Below are 17,732 nucleotides of genomic sequence, written 5' to 3' on the forward strand. Positions count from 1 at the left end.
TCTCATGACAAGGGGCTGAGCCGCACACACGCTAACCACTGCGCTGCCGTGCTGTCACTTTCTGATTTTAAAAATAATTGTGTGGTTTTATTGCACAATTGTTTTAATTAAGGACACATCCACATTATTTTACAATTTTACATGATACGTTGTGACCATCAAGTGGACGTTATGGAAAATTGCACTTACCTTTCAGTTGGCAACCCAAAAAAGTCACTTCTGGATCCCAAAAAAAGGCATACTCGACAAAAAAGGTCTGGAACCACATACAATTAAAAGCCTTATACAAGCCTTTTAAGAAAGGAAACACATACTGTTATGTATTTATATTCATATCATTAAGAATTTGTCCTGTTTCCATTTCAGAGAAACTATAAAGTTTTGCATTATTAAACATTTTTAAACCGCACCTGGAGCCATTAGGGAGCACCAAAGAGCCCATAATGCTCCAGAGCATGTTTAACATTGTTGAGAAGTCCAACTTTGTTGGCGACAGAAAGCATCTTCCTCTGCCTTTTGGTGTTTTTATTGGTCCACTGCGATTTGTTGATACGATGGCTTTTAGAGAAACTTGAGAAATGAAAAGGATTTGCACTTGCATATTTTGTGTTTTTAAAGCTGTTTTACATAGGTGTAAAGCTCAGATTGCAACGTCAGACACAGGCAAAAAAGGGGCAGATCAGAATGCAGAACACAATGCATGATGAAAATCCGCAAAGTAGCGAAACCACGATAAGTGACCCGCAATGCGGACGACACAACAGTGGTGGGCCTCATCAGGGACGACAACGACCTGGCCTACAGAGAGGAGGTGGAGCAGTTGGTGGGCTGGTGCAGGGACAACAGCCTGGTCCTGAATGTTGACAAAACTAAAGAGATCATTGTCGACTTCAGAAAAAAACAGCCCAACCATGCCCCACTTTTCATCAACAACAAGGCTGTGGAGGTTGTCAGCAGCATCAAGTTCCTAGGGGTGCACATCACAAACAAACTCAACTGGTCCGTGAACACTGCATCACTGGTTAAGAGGGCACAGCAGCGCCTGTACTTCCTGCGGAGGATGAGGAGAGCCCACCTGCCCCCACCCTCCCTCATCACATTCTACAGGGGCACCATAGAGAGTATCCTGAACAGCTGTATCTCTGTGTGGTGCGGAGGCTGCAGCGCAACCGACTGGGGTAGTGTGAGGAGGGTGACGAGGACAGCAGAGAAAATCATCGGGACTTCTCTTCCCTCCATTCAGACATTGGCCAGAAGCGCTGCCTATCCCAAGCTAAGAACATTATCAGGGACCCCTCTCACCCGCATCATGGACTGTTCACTCTGCTAGCCTCTGAGAAGAGGTACTGCAGTGTGCGGTGCAGGACCACCAGGTTCCACAATAGTCTTGTCCCCCTGGCCATCTGTTGTGGGCAAAGAGCTGGACAGCCTAACAACAGTAGCTGAGAGACGAGCACTGAAAAAGCTGAGGTCAATCATGGACAATCCATCGCATCCACTACACAGCATTATCTCCAGACAGAAGAGCAGTTTCAGCGACAGACTGCTGTCACTGTCTTGTACTACGGACAGACTGAAGAGATCTTTTCTTCCTCATGCCATGAGGCTCTTTAACTCCACCCGGCAGAGTAAAGGCCCACATTAAACCACACCACCTACATTGGATATTACCGAATCTTACTGCAATTTGTATTCTGTGTAGCACTATTTAGTTACTCTATATAACACGCTACAGTGGGCATTTGCACGTCACACTGGGTATTTGTATATTGTATTCTTTTGGCTTTATTATTGTACTGTTCTCAACTCAGGGATGCTGCTGGAAATGTGAATTTCCCTTGGGGGATGAAAAAAGTATCTATCTATCTATCTATCTATCTATCTATCTATCTATCTATCTATCTATCTATCTATCTATCTATCTATCTATCTATCTATCTATCTATCTATCTATCTATCTATCTATCTATCTATCTATCTATCTATCTATCTATCTATCTATCTATCTATCTATCTATCTATCTATCTATCTATCTATCTATCTATCTATCTATCTATCTATCTATCTATCTATCTATCTATCTATCTATCTATCTATCTATCTATCTATCTATCTATCTATCTATCTATCTATCTATCTATCTATCTATCTATCTATCTATCTATTAGACTGTTAAATGGTCACTCAAACACATAGTAAATCTAAACTGCTGCTAATCTGTACATCTGTGGGTTTTGTTTGGCAGTTCTTTATAGCTAGCCACTCCTTGCACATCTGTTTCTCTGCACTATTGTACTTACAGCGTTATTGTTACAGTGTTATTGTTCTGTTTACCTGACTTGTTTACCTGACTGCCCATTTTGCACATCTGGTTAGCTACTCCTCTTGCACTATTTGCGCTACTGTAAAATACTATACATAGCCATAATTATTTAGTATATTATTAGCACTCAATACTACAACTCAATACAACATTTTATTTATATCTGTACATTCAAGGAAACTGCGGGTCAGATGTATCGACATTTCGTTCTGTATACACGTGTACTAGAATGACAATAAAGTAGATCTGAATCTGAATACAGCAAGGGTTTTCTGTCTTGGTTCTCTTGATACAATACTTCGAACCATTTCTATTTGGTTCAATTCAGTTATTGCAACATCTGTTGCAGCCCGGTCATCCTGGAAGGGGGATTACTTTATGTGAGGTCCCTTCTCAAGGTTTCTCATGTTGAGGTTTTTAGTTTTTCCTTGCCCTTATGTAGGTTTTAGATCAGGGGCTGGTGCAGTAATCGTTTGCAATAATATGTGTCTGTGCAGATCCTTGTGATTAAGGGTTATATAAATATATATAATGGATCAGATTATTTGTGTTCACTTTTTGTCACAATTCAATATGACACATTTGACCTTGGTTTAATCAGCTTTAGTTCTAATCAAACTGTAAATTCTTGACTTTTCATTTCACATTTTGATATAATTCACGTATTTCATCATTCTGGGGAACAGGGGCCCTTATGTATATCAAGTCAGACTGAGTTTCAAATCGTTATGTCCTCGTGTTAGCCTGCCAAGTACAATTACATCCGCTTAACACAATTGTTCCTAAAGATCTTCATCTTTGATAAGCACTCAATGCCCGCATTGTTTATTGTGTTGATGGGAAAGGCTTTGATACGCTCTTTTCTTTCTCATCTTCTTAGTCTTCCTTTCATCTTTGTTGGTCCTCTTCGATGACTCCCGGCTCTGCGTTCCCCAAACAAGCAGCGGGAAGAAAGGGAATCACATCTGCTTATCTATGCTGCATTGTGTTAGCCTTGAAAACTTGACAATTTTGCATCATGGTTTGACTATTATTCTCGCATCCAACCAGGGCTCTTATCCTATTCTGAAAATAGTCAAAATAAAATCCCATAACATTGAAGGGAAATTGGTTCTTAATAATTTGGAGATAACATGTCATGATACAGTCTATGTACAATGTTTTTGGTGATTGGAGGAATTGGTGTAGGTGCCTGACTTTTTATAAGTTGTTTGTATATATATATTTTTGAGACAGTACTGTTTAACATGATAAATTCGTGGTCAATGTCACGCATAATTCAAGCATAGTTCCTTTATTGTGCTTGCATGTTCTCCTAGTGCCTGCGTGGGTTTCCTCCAGACACTCCAGTTTCCATCTACATTCCCAAAAATATGTATGTCTGACTGGCAACCGGTTAAGGGTGTCCCCTTCCCATTACCCGAAGATAGCTGGGATGGGCTCCCGCACCCCTGCGACCCTACTGAGGATAAGCAGTACAAATAATTGATGGGGGGGGTGTTCAAGCAACATTCTTTTTCTGTTTTTGGTGATAAGATAACTGATAAAAATAAAAATCATGGTCAGGCTTGCGGTTCAGTTCCAGGCATAGGTCCTTGAGTCTTTTCAATGCACTGGCTCGGCAGGCATTAAAAATCAATTTCCTTTCCTTCATCCATTGTATTCTACAACTTTTCAAAGGAAAACCAAGAATATGCCTTAAATTGCTGCTTGAAATCACAGTGACTGATTTGTTCAGTTTTGACCATGAATCTTTGAGACCTTTTCCTCTCGGGTAATCCCGTCTGAAAGAATACGGTCAAATTTGAACATTTAAAACCATTACATCATTATATTTTTTCATGTGCTTGTTATAGTAACCTAATTTTGTGGCGTTTAGTGAAACTAGTGTTTGGGGCAGTATCTTTTTTAATTTGCATAAGGCAGAATGTAGAACACGTCCCAAATGATTACTAGGAAGAAAAATGTCCAACTTTCTGTTCAATTATGAGGATGATTCTCTTATCTTGAATGTTTTCCTTGAGGTGGTAATTGTGTCTATTGATGAAACTGTCTATGGGGCACAGTGTTTCTTATAAAATTTTGTGAGACCATGGTGGGTGGACAGTCTAGGACAAGGATCAGTAGCTCAGAATGTTGAAAGAGCCGTATTGGATCAAAAAACAAAAAGTGATTCGTCTGGAGCCGCAAAACATTAAAAGCCTTAAATGAGCCTTCGATGAATGCAACACACGTTGATTGTATCTATATGAGTTATGTTAGCCTCCTATCAAAAGTTGCAAATCATGTGAAGAATGATGCACCATCTGACTATTTCGTCAGAACCTTCATACTAGCCCCTTATTTGGGCAACAAAAAAGTGCAATAAAATGCTGCATTCATTCATAAAAACAAATAAAGCAAGAGCTTTTTGAAAAGTTATAGTAAATACTATTCAAATTGATACAATTTCAGTTTGGTTTCTGGGCAAATGTCAAACAAGTCACTGAAATGCTACATTTTTTCTCCACATGGAAAATGTTAAAAGTGTTTGTGTCATGTCTGTCCTACTACAGAAACCATATTACAAAATAAGTATAGTTCCCTCCTCCATGTTTTCTATTTGTAAACAATTTTGGAAAAGTGCCAGGGAGACACTCCGTAGCGCTAAATAGCCGCGGTTGCCAACACCCAGCCGAGGACGATCCTGGGTCATGCTCCCGTGAAGAAAATTTTTTGCATTTTAAATTCAAACGCATCAATCTGGTGCATTCCCAGAGCAAAATCAAGAAGTACGATCTATGATTAATGTGTGCCTTCGTAAACTACCGTATCATAAATACACTAGTTATGAAAGGCAATGACACAGCAAACATGTCATGCCCACAAAGTATGGTAAGCGAGACGGGAGTATAATGCATAAAAAAAATCTGCGCGTCATCTAATTAGACTGAAAATAAGTAGTGTTCCCATGCCGATGATGTACGATTTGAAGTTGTTGTGTCGGCTAGTGAACAGACCAAGATACCGATATGATTTTCCCATTTAATCAAATCTAATACTTGTATTGGTAATTTGATAAATGACATTATTGAATATCAGTACCGCTGCTTTTGTAATGGCTGATATGTCATGATGCTGATTCTTCTTTGATAGTTTACAGACGTTATTGTGATGTGCAACCTATGAGCTGTAGTTAGGACCCATATCCACCAAAGCATTTTCCTTCTCTGAGCTAATTTTTCAAATGCTTGCAATGGCGGCGCTGTGTTTTTACGCTCTGGTGAAAACGCTGGCAGTACAACAAGGCACTGGGCAGGTTTTTTTGCTCAGAACCTCTGGCGCAAAACCTTTTTTTTTTCTGGTCACCGAGAATTGAAAAATGTTTAACTTGTCTAAAAAGTGATATATATATATAATATATATATATATATATATATATATATATATATATATATATATATATATATATATATATATATATATAAAGGAGAGCAGCTTCAGCAACAGACAGCTGTCACAGTCTTGTTCCACGGACAGACTGAGGAGATCATTTCTTCCTCATGCCATGAGGCTCTTAAACTCCACCCGGAGGAGTAAAAGCCCACGTTAAACCACACCCCCACATTGCATATTACCCTATTTTTATTACAGTGTGTATTTTATGTAGCACTATTCAAATACTCTACATCAACATGTTACATTGGCTATTTATGTATTATATTCATTTTATTTTTCTATTGTTTTATTTTCAACACAAGGATACAAATGGATCCATCTATCTATTTTATATATATATATGTATATATATATATATATATATATATATATATATATATATATATATATATATATATATATATATATATATATATATATATATATATATATATACATATACCGTATTTTCCGCACTATAAGGCGCACCGGGTTATAGGGCGCACCCCGAAAAAATAGTTTTTGGTCCTATTTTTGACATACATAAGACGCAACGGATTATAAGGCGCTACAATGGGAACGTGGACAAAACAGTCAGATAGTTCAGTCCAACGTATTACCCCCTTAACATTCCGAAAGCTTGCAAAGACGCAAATGCGTGTCGAGAACACGTGCGGATGCGGTGTCCGTAAGATGTCACTCAAATGCATCGTTCCATCATTCGGAAGGTTAAAGTCTTGGGATTCAAGAAATGCCAACCATTCCTTAGTATCTATTTTCTTTTTCGCTCGCAACTTTACTGTGCATATGACAATGAACACTTGGAATTGAGTTTAATTTAAAAATAGACACTCCATTCCATCCATTATCTGCACCGCTTATCACAGAAACATCGAATTCAGTCTGAAACAAGCTACAGGGACAATAGTCGTTGTGTTCATAATAATGTGCAGCCAATGTCCTCTTATATCCGTGAGGGTAGTAAATCTAGGAAAATACAATATTTACAAATACAGAATAGAAAAAAATGCTTTCTCTATGCCGTCAGCCACATGCTATACGCATTCATCTTTTTTGGCCAATTGCAGGCTTTGTTTCGCCGTTTAAGCCAATGCCAGCCTGTAAATGATAAAAAGGATCCACCCCTTGACCTCCGAATAACTTTAGCCAATAGTGATCGATTCAACTGATGATTGACACATCTTTTTCGGCCAATTGCAGGCTTTGTTTGCCGTTTAAGCCAATGCCAGCCTGTAAATGATAAAAAGGATCCGCCCCTTGACCTCTGAATAACTTTAGCCAATAGTGATCGATTCAAATGATGATTGACACATTGGTTAGCCAATGAAACGCCGGTAAATAAATCCCAGCATACACCGCGGACTACTTGGCCTTCGGGGGAAAATCTAGTCGGCGGCTGCAAGTTAGTTGGAAAACTTTGCAATTTTAAAATTGATCCATAAATAAGGCGCACTGTATTATAAGGCGCATGGTCAGCTTTTAAAAAAAATAAAGGCTTTTAGGTGCGCCTTATAGTGCGGAAAATATGGTATATATATATATATATATATATATATATATATATACATATATATATATATATATATATATATATATATATATATACATATATATATATATATATATATATATATATATATATATATATATATATATATATATATATTAAAAATGCCTGAATGTTTTATGTTTGAGGTTTGAAAAGTTTTTGAATTTTGGTTGGAATCGTCTGAAATACGTTTTTGCCATGCTTCATGGCAGTCTGACTTATATGACCAAGCATTAAATGAAGAAACATAAATTAAGTTTGCTTAAAAATGACACTGACACGCAGGTTCTGGTGGCTTTCCTTTGCCTTGCCATTGGATTTCTTATTACTTCGTGATTTATGGTAGCTAGCATTGGTTTGCATTGCGTTTTCATGTGAAGCGTCATTGCCCAAAACGCATCGCGCCCTAGAGAACAGGTCAAGAGATTAAGATGTTGGTACTGGAGAAAAGGGAAAATGGGCTTTGGAAGAGTTTAAAAGTGCTTGAATTTGGCCATGGAAGAGGTGTACAAACCATGTTTCTAAAAATATTATTACATTATTTAATAATACACGTTTAAGAGACTCTGGTTTTTATGTATGGGAAACACTGGGGCAGATATTTTGTATTCATCATTTAAAAAAAATATAAAATCCCTTCTTGTCTTTGTTGTCTATCCTCAGTGACCTCCGACTTTGCGTCCTTCCCAAACAAGTGTCTGCAGAAGGGGAATAACATCTATTTATCTGCGTCACTCTATGTACTCACGAGAAGCAAGAGCCCAGAGATCAGCGGTGGTGTCAAGCCAGCAGAGGCGTGATGAAGGATTAAGTAGCGGGACGTTGGGCTTAAGGAGCACGGCGGAATCCCCCGAGGCTTTTCCGGACACGTGGGCCGCACCTTCGGATCGCAGCGGCGGGTCATGACCCAGTTGCCATGCGCATCGCCACGCTGACCTGCCTCTCCGGCCCTTTTTCCCCCTTCCTCTTGGCGCTGCTGTACTTTCTGGTGGCTGTGGTGATGCTAGCGGCAGCATCGTCATCCACGTGCCCGCACCACTGCACTTGCTCCAACCAGGCCAGCCGTGTCATTTGTACCCGCCAGAGCTTGGACGACGTGCCTGATAGCATCTCCGTCAACACCAGATACCTCAACCTGCAGGAAAATGCCATACAGGTGAGCCGCACGTAGGTGTAGAAATTGTTTAACAGCTGAAGCTGTATTACAAAAGCTGTTGCATATAATTGTTAATTTACAAAAAACTAAGCAAGTGTTTGTGAGTTTAAACACTATCTGGCTTTTTTTTTTAATGTGTTCTATCTATCTATCTATCTATCTATCTATCTATCTATAAATCATAATGACAGTTAGCAATCAAATATCTTAGAAACACATCCCATCACTGGTGAGCCACTGTATTTTCAGAATCTGTCCGTGTGTCATGTCCTGCACGGTCGTCATGGCACCCAGCTGGTCCCGCCCCTTGACACCGGCTGAGACAGATTGACTTTATTGCGTGTGGGATACTTAAGCGCTCCTTTTGGGACTGCCTGTTGCCAGACAATTGCTTAACTTGAGGAAAGACCTGTTCATGCCCGTTTGTTCTGAGTAAATGCCTCGTTTGTGATTTTGATTGCCTTTAAGCCTGTTTTGTTTTGTCTTTGGTCCCTGCGTTTTGGACAACTTTTATTTTCTAAATTAAAATGACAGATCGTACACGCAAAATGAGTTCACACTACCTGCCTCCCGGTCCGTTCCCTGATACCGTGGGCTACTCAGGTGTTCCTCCGGGTTAACCCAGTGCCCGCAGGCACCATGTTTTAGACCCCTAGGCTAAAGTGAGGTCAGGAAGTAATCACGTATAGTTGACATGAACATGTGGATTGATTCAATTCTTGTCCCTCAATGATTGCTCTATTGTTTTTCAATGTGTTTATCTCTTCTCATTATATGTCAGCTTCAAGGACAATAAGTTCTATTCTCTGAGTAATTGCTCGAAATCTATTGGCATTCCCCTGGCACATAAACGCACCACATATTCCCTTAGTTCCCTGACAGCTTTAATATCTCTCATTAATTATTGCAACTTTACATTTTCCGTGGCTTCACGGCAGCTGAGTGGTTAGCACGTCTGTGGCACAGTTCTGAGATTACAGGTTCAAATCTAGCTACCAGCTTCCCTGTGTGGAGTTTGCATGTTTTCCCCCAAAACATGCATCTCACGTTGATTGACCGGTCCAGATTGTCCCTAGGTGTGAATGAGTGAGTGAGTTGTCTGTCATTGTGTGCCCTGCGACTGGCTAGGAACCACAGAGTGTCCGCTGCCCACCGCCCAGAGAGGGGTGAGCACCCCTGCGACCCTACAGAGGATTAGCTGTAAACGATAGATGGATTATTTTTTCTGTTCTTCCATCGTAAGTGCAGTTTTAAAATTAAAAACTCCAAATCGGCGCAACAAGCATTAAGATCTATATTTTTTAATTTTGGGCGTGTTTTGCTTCTGATTGTGTGCCTAAAATTGCTCCCAGGTGAGAAATAAGTAAGGTACTTATTGACTGGTGACCATTAAACCACGTCAGACATGTTCCAATTAAGAGTTGATATATTACATATTGGCGCGTAAACACTTCGCTTTTGCTGGCTTAGGTGATTGCAAATTTGCTGATAATTTCAATTAAAGTACAACTCAGAGTTTACAAGAGAAGTAATTACAAACATGTCCTCGTTGAGAAAAAAAAGGGGGGCGGGGTGGTACGTGTACGGTTGTGATTTATAACTCGCCACTTTGTACTATACAACCTTATCATTTCTCAGAAGGCTGCAGTAAGCGCTGGCCTTCACCGAATATGTGTTTCACCCGCAGCTAACAGACTTTTTTTACGTCTCCCTAAATGTGTTGTGGGAGGTGCCGAGTTAGGACTACAAGATATATAGGAAAGACAAAGTTGTTATGGACATAAATATAAAGTAACTGAGCAAGAAAGCCACGTCATTCCATTAGAGAATGACGTTTCACAAACACATAAATCATGAGTCACAATGACACGTACCACTGAATAGCAACTGAACGTCATCGCGACGAGTGACAATATTGGATAGACACTATACAATGTATACAATGTTCTCCCCGTGCTTGCCTGGGTTTCCTCCGGGCACTCCGGTTTCCTCCGACATTCCAAAGACATGCATTTCAGGTGGATTGGCCGGTCCAAATTTTCCCTAGGTGTGAATGAGCGAGTGAGTTGTCTGTCCCTGTGTGCCCTGCGATTGGCTGGCAACCAGTTCCGGGTGTCCCCTGCCCACTGCCCGATGATTAATGGGATGGGCTCCAGCACCCCCGCGACCCTACTGAGGATAAGCGGTGCAGCTAATGAGATGAGATGAGATATTTAATAGTAGTTATGATTGGATTGTTTAAGAGACAGCACGTATTATTTAGCCCTGCCTATTGTTAAAAAATTAATTAAATAAAAAAACTATACTCCAGATGACAGTAAAAGCAGCACAACGCATCATAACCTGCCGTCTCGCCTCCCTGAGCTACATCTACTCCACTTGGTGCCTCAGAAAAGCCCAAAACACCCTCTAGGACAGGTTACATCCCAGTACCCAGCTCTTTGATGTGCTGCCCTTCTGGAAGGCACTACCGGTGCATCAGAACAGGAACAGCTTCTTCCCGAAAGCCATTACCACACTGAACTCCCGTGTAAAACGTTCATGAGTATAATGTTTTGCTTTATTCTAACTGCCACTGTGAATATGCACATATTTATTATATATCTTCAATCAATTGTTTTAATGTTTTTTGCCCTTCTGCAGATGTTTACCCTTTTAATTAGTTTTACTAAGGAAAAACCTTCCAATTTTATTATATAATGACAACAAAGGCCATTCATTCATTCATTTGTTAATTCGTTCAGTCATTCGTCCATATTGATTTGAATAATAAGCTAAAATACATGAGCTACCAGGGCAGCACGGCGGCGCAGTGGTTAGTGCATGTGCGGCACAGTTCAAGTCATGGGAACCTCCTGCGTGGGTTCAAATCCACCTCCAGATTTCCTGTGCGGAGTTTGTATGTTCTCTCCGTGCTTGCGTGGGTTTCCTCCGGGCACTCCGGTTTCCTCCCACGTTCCAAAAACATGCATTTCTGGTGAATTGGCCGGTCCAAATTGTCCCTAGGTGTGAATGAGCGAGTGAGTTGTCTGTCCCTGTGTGCCCTGCTGGCAACCAGTTCAGGGTATCCCCTGCCCACTGCCTGATGATTGCTGGGATGGGCTCCAGCACCCCCGCGACCTTACTGAGGATAAGCGGTGCAGCTAATGAGATGAGATGAGACATGAGCTACCAAATAAAAATATTCGTTGGTCGAGAAAATCTGTATTAATTTTATATATAATGAGCCTCACCAAGAGGGAGCCAACATGATTGTCCAACATCGGGCTGTTATGACCAACTCCACCCATCCCCTAAACACCAAAAATCTTGTGTCAGGCTGGGCAAAACAAAAAATGGTATAATTTGGTCTCTTTGAGTCTCCATAGTTTTTGATGTATTTTTCCTTGTCCTTCGTAGTACTCGCTATTCTGTTGAACTAAACAATACAGTGGTCAAATATGTCTGTGTCTTTGGTCAAATGTCACATATGAATGAGAAATGAGTGTCAAACCTTCCCCATGCAATCTTTAAACTTCCCGTTGGACTTGAAAAATCTGGCGCATCAAAACATGAAGAAAACATGATAATAGTTTTCCTTTGGAGTGAAAGTATTCGGATTTAATCGCCCGTATCCCTGAGCACAGCTTGAAATGCATCAAAAATCTAAAAATGTTTTAACACCTAGAGGGATTTTAGATTTTCCAGCTATTTTTTTTTCCCCTTTGCTTGGCTGAAGACCCTCGCGGTGAATCTATGACAGCTTCCACCGCCTCTCTAACACACCCCAACAATCCTCAAACAAGCCCCCAACACCTCCCGCCCTCTTCTTGCTCTACATTTGGAGGCGGATGTGGCTCAATTCCAGAAGTGTGATTTCATTTGCAAGATTGGGCAACACACATACACACAAAGATACACGCAAGCCCCTAAAGTAAAACACAATTCGTTCTGTATCTCTGGTTTGTGGAACGTGCAAGAAAACCATTATACAACTTTATGCCATGCTGTTCCTACACTAGCTCATGGAGGGTTTTAGTCAATTTGGTGTATCTCTACATTGTTGCTTCTGGAAACCAAAATAATGCTGAGCCACCCAACAAAATAATAAAAAATGGACCGTCATAAAGACGTAATTAGCACAGTACCGAAAACATTTTAAAGATTGAACTAATGCAAAGATCATGTTCATTTACACTTTGCTTTTACAAAAAGCTTGTGTTCACCGAAATTTAAGGCAGGCGCTTGCAAACCAGGATTTTCCAGCTATGGCCCTCCAAAAAAAATCTGTATACCCTGCTTATACTCATTTCATATTTTAACCATGGTTTGCATTCAGACAGACATGTCAAAAACCATCAGTTAGTCACTAACGACAATTAATCAATTGTAAATGTTTAATGGCTACTCTGTGTTGAGCCTGAAGTGGATCAAACATTATTGTGCTGGCAGAGAAGTGTCTTCATAATATTCCTACTACTTTTAGCAATTGATTGATATTATTCAAGATTATTTAAGGGGACATTGTGTATTATGTAGAATCTCCTATTGTTAAAAAACACAATTCATTAAAAACAATATTGATTTGAATAAAAAGAACAAAAGCATGAACTATCATGTAAACATCTATGTCTCAAATACTCGTAGGTCGAGAAATTTGTATCATTTGTATTTATATCATGAGTTTAAATAACATGAGGTTAACCTGGAATAGGGGTCACTAACGTTGTTCCCGCAGACACAAGGGTGCCTCTAAGGACAGCTGAGGTTCCCGTAGAACTGTTCTGAAAATAGTTCCCCAGTACTGGGTTATTGATATTTTCTAGTAAAATTATTTTTCAGTGGTTAATTGAGTCTTCTTAGCCCTTACTTTCAATAATTACTTTAGTAATAACGTATCAACAACATAGTAATAATAACAGTAGTACTAATAAAAAGTATTAAGTTGTTGTTTTGGAAATGTACATCAAACTGGGTGCCCTTAGCACTAACTAGTAACGAAAAGTAGCTCTCAGGAGGCTGAAATAACTGTCCGCCATCTTGCTGCTAAGGGTAAAAAAAATGTTGTAAAAGGCTTAACAAAAAATTAAGAAGAATGTTGAATTTTGGTCATTTTGAGTCATCCTTTTTTGTAATCTTTCTTGTGCTTTGTAGCACTCATGTTCGGTTGCACCCCACAATACAGCGGCATCTGGTGGTTAATTATTACACAGTGTCCCTTTAAGATGTTGTCTGCTTTTTACTATGTTAAGACACCAGCATTGATTAAACATATAGCAAAATAAAAATTGTGATTGAAAATAGGTTTTAATATTTTTATGGCGAAAGAACAAGACAAATATCCTCAAAAAGTTGAATTATTTTATCATTTACTTTTTGGTTTGCCTATTTCTAATTTCTTAAATACTTCATGAAAGCAGGCTGAATTGTCTTTTGCATTTAGTAGAAAAGAAATATGAAAAAAATCAAGCAAGAAATGTTTCGAAAATGTTGATAGGTACTGTAAGTACGTTATCAATCCCTCTCAGGTGGTATTGTGATTTGAGTGGATGTTTTTTCTTCTACTTCTCAAGAGCAATAGGAAGTCACTTTTGCGGGATGCTAAAGTTGTGTGTTTTTTCCCAGAAATCCCCCTACCCCCCTCCTAAATCAAATTAAAAAACTATTGTGTGATAATCCTCTAAAAAAATAACGCAACATTTTCCATCATCTTGAAGGGGTCTCGTGCATCAATCACAATTGGAATTGCAAAACACCACTTATTTGAGGTTCACCATCTCTGGTTCTCATGGTCCTGTCAAGCTGAGTAAAATACTTAGCTGGTCTGCATGCTTTGAAATGGTCTAATAATCAACATTATCATTTGAAACAGGATGGAAACATTTAAAACATTCATGAGAGGAGAGTTGCTGATCCTTAGCCTTCATTTTGACTGTCACCTTTGTGACTTTGTGTTGCGCCTGCAGGTAATCAAGTCAGACACCTTCAAGCACCTGCGACACCTGGAGATCCTGCAACTCTCCAAGAACCAGATCCGTCAGATCGAAGTGGGCGCGTTCAATGGCCTCCCCAACCTCAACACGCTGGAACTGTTCGACAACCGCCTCACGTTGGTGCCGTCACACGCCTTTGAGTACCTCAGCAAACTGCGTGAGCTTTGGCTGCGCAACAACCCCATTGAGACTTTGCCTGGCTACGCCTTCCACCGCGTTCCCTCGCTTCGCCGGCTCGACCTGGGTGAACTTAAGAAGCTGGACTTTATCTCGGACGCTGCCTTTGTGGGCCTGTTCAACCTGCGCTACCTAAACCTGGGAATGTGCGGACTCAAGGACATTCCCAAATTGACGGCCCTCGTGCGACTGGAAGAGCTGGAGCTGTCGGGAAACAGGCTGGAGATAATACGGCCGGGTTCTTTCCAGGGTTTGATTTCACTCCGGAAGCTATGGCTCATGCATTCACAGGTGTCAGTCATTGAACGCAACGCCTTCGATGATTTGAAGAACCTGGAGGAGCTCAACCTATCACACAATTCCTTACACTCACTACCGCACGATCTCTTCACACCACTACACCAGCTGGAGCGGGTGCACCTAAATCACAATCCCTGGGTGTGCAACTGCGATGTCCTGTGGCTCAGCTGGTGGCTGAAGGAAACTGTGCCCAGCAACACCACCTGCTGTGCCCGCTGCCACGCGCCCCCTTTCCTAAAGGGGAAATATATTGGTGAGCTGGATCAGAGCCACTTTACCTGCTATGCGCCTGTCATCGTGGAGCCGCCCACTGACCTCAACGTCACCGAAGGCATGGCGGCCGAGCTCAAGTGCCGCACCAGCACCTCTACTACGTCGGTCAACTGGATCACACCCAATGGTACTCTGATGACTCACGGATCATATAAAGTGCGGATTTCGGTGCTTCATGACGGCACGCTGAATTTTACCAACGTTACTCTGCGCGACACTGGCCAGTACACATGCATGGTCACCAACGCAGCTGGAAACACTACGGCAACTGCCGTCCTCAATGTCACTGCCGCAGATGTCAGTGTAAACTACACTTACTTCACTACAGTCACCGTGGAAACCGTTGAGACACCAGGAGAAGAAGAATCCGCACTAGTAGCTATCAACCAGACCTTCATCCGTGTTCTCCCGGGGCCGACCCAGTCGGGGCATCTGTGGCCAGATGGCGTTCCCACTACAGCCTCCTCACTCTCCATCGACTGGTCCTCGTCGCCCTCTCCACGCGCCACCCGGCCCACTTTCACAGTGCCCATCACCGAACCCGGCTTCTCCGGTCTGGATGACGTGATGAAGACCACCAAGATTATTATCGGTTGCTTTGTGGCTATCACCTTTATGGCGGCAGTAATGTTAGTCGTCTTCTACAAGCTGAGGAAGCAGCACCAGCTCCACAAGCACCAAGGCCCTGCCCGAGCCATAGAGATCATCAACGTGGAGGACGAGCTGGGAGGTCGTGGGGGCGCCGGGATCTCAGGGGGCTGCTCATTGAAGCAAACCAGCGGAATCGGGGGCACCCAGAGCCTGAGACGGCACCACTCGGATGTGGTCACGCTGCCGCACCTGACTCGCTCAGAGCACCTCAATTACTACAAGACACACCACTTCGGCAACAATATGGTGGGATTGGGCGTCAACAACAACAACAACCCACTGCCTTGCTCACAGAATATGACCATGTCCCGCTCCCAGGTGCCCGGCTCCATGGGTGGGGGCGGCTTGGGGACCTGCGGGCCTCTTCCTACCCCTGTCCCTCTGCCTCAGCTGAGCCTTCACAGCTCCCTCAAGGGCCTGATGGCCAAGGGGCAAAACGAGCCTCTGCTTTTTAAGAGCGGTTCCAAGGAGAACGTACAAGAAACTCAAATCTGAGGGAATCGGCGACAACTTCACATCGTCATGGAAGATTTGGGGCGTCGTAGGTGGACATCTGTCCCCCCCTCCGCTTAATTGAGCACAGGCTCCTACCCACATTCAGGTGAAAAGCAGCTCTAGTTTTTGCCAAAGTCCCAAGTCAGGCCAACTGAAAGGATGCCGCAGCGTGTGGATTACTTTTATGGACTGGCCAGCGAGTCGGAACAGCGGGATGCGTTCCTCACGGCTAACTGGACGAATCAGAGCTTAAAAAAAAAATGAGAAGAAGAAAATAAATTACTTGACATAATATTAAATATAAACAGTAAATATATTTTCACCGAAAGAAATGAATTATAAAGAATCTTTATTGAGCTGCCGACGTAGAAAGTGTGAAGAGTATATTTAAATATCTTGGGAAACAAATATATTTGTCTTTTTGGTCCGCTTTTAAAGATGGCCACTGGATGAATCTATTTTCTTTTACTAGTTGGGCCTTTTTGTGTTCATTGGAGGGTCTCGGGACAGAGCTTACACCAACTGGGTTAGCGAGGTCATGCTGTGCAGCGTCAACAACAATAATAATCGCGATAACAATAACAAGCATCATAAGCTCACAGTGTACATAGTACCAAAAGGCTGTTCGCTGATCACCAACTTTGGATTCACATGTTAGCGTTAGCATTAGCATTGTTCTTATCACAATATTGGCTCTTTTTGTTTTGTACTCTTGAGGGTCTTTTCTAACGGACAAAAAACAGCAGCAGAAGCAAGATGCCATGATGGGAAGATTTTTGGAAGGAATTTTTTCCTCATTTAAGTCTGTGTATTTTTTTTTCCAAGGTAAGTGTAACTCATCGGTTAGGCAAAAAAATGGAAACAGACATTTTTATGTTAAACAAAGGACAAAGCAGTGAAAAATGTAGACATTTCTAGATCTCTTTTAAAAGAAAAACAAAATATTACAAAGATGGTGATTAAGGAGTCTGTTTCATTTGGATTTTCATGTTTTTTTCCCCATTATTTTTTTAAAGTGTTCTCTTTTTTCTTGTACTCTTCTTGTTGTTGTTCTCCTGATTAGATGATTTCACGGCTTCTAATGATGCCGAAAATGTTCTGTTAGCCCAGCTCACTTTGGAAATTAAAAAGAACTGGCACAAAAATGGTAACAGACAGATTCTGGTCGACGTTTTCTTCTTGATATTATTTCGAAAAAAGATTGTTCTGAGTGTTTTGCCGTTAGCCGGTGGAGATGCATGGAATACTATCGTTTGGTCTTTTTCGTTTCCATTTTGAAATGCCATCCATGACAGTTACTCGTGTTCCTCGACGAAAAGCCCTGACAATTTGTGTTAATTGCTAAAATTGCTGAGCTTGCGCAAAGGGGCTCTACTAAGGGCACAAAATGGGCACTT

At 41.3% G+C, this 17,732-nt stretch overlaps 1 protein-coding gene across 1 annotated transcript in view; it reads left to right on the top strand.

Moving 5' to 3' along the window:
- The window catches only part of lrrc4ba (leucine rich repeat containing 4Ba), a 53,159-nt gene extending 35,671 nt beyond the window's left edge, over positions 1-17,488 (top strand). Inside the window, exons 2-3 of the mRNA XM_088339797.1 lie at positions 7,975-8,467; positions 14,413-17,488. Coding sequence (XP_088195923.1) covers positions 8,228-8,467; positions 14,413-16,335 — 2,163 coding nt within the window. The 5' untranslated portion in view covers positions 7,975-8,227 and the 3' untranslated portion in view covers positions 16,336-17,488. The remainder of the gene's footprint in view (positions 1-7,974; positions 8,468-14,412) is intronic.
- Positions 17,489-17,732: the final 244 nt, after the last annotated feature.

This window comes from Urocampus carinirostris, chromosome 1 (assembly GCF_059441175.1).
Source record: "Urocampus carinirostris isolate Australia breed hairy pipefish chromosome 1, RoL_Ucar_1.0, whole genome shotgun sequence".
Classification (NCBI taxonomy): Eukaryota; Metazoa; Chordata; class Actinopteri; order Syngnathiformes; family Syngnathidae; genus Urocampus; species Urocampus carinirostris.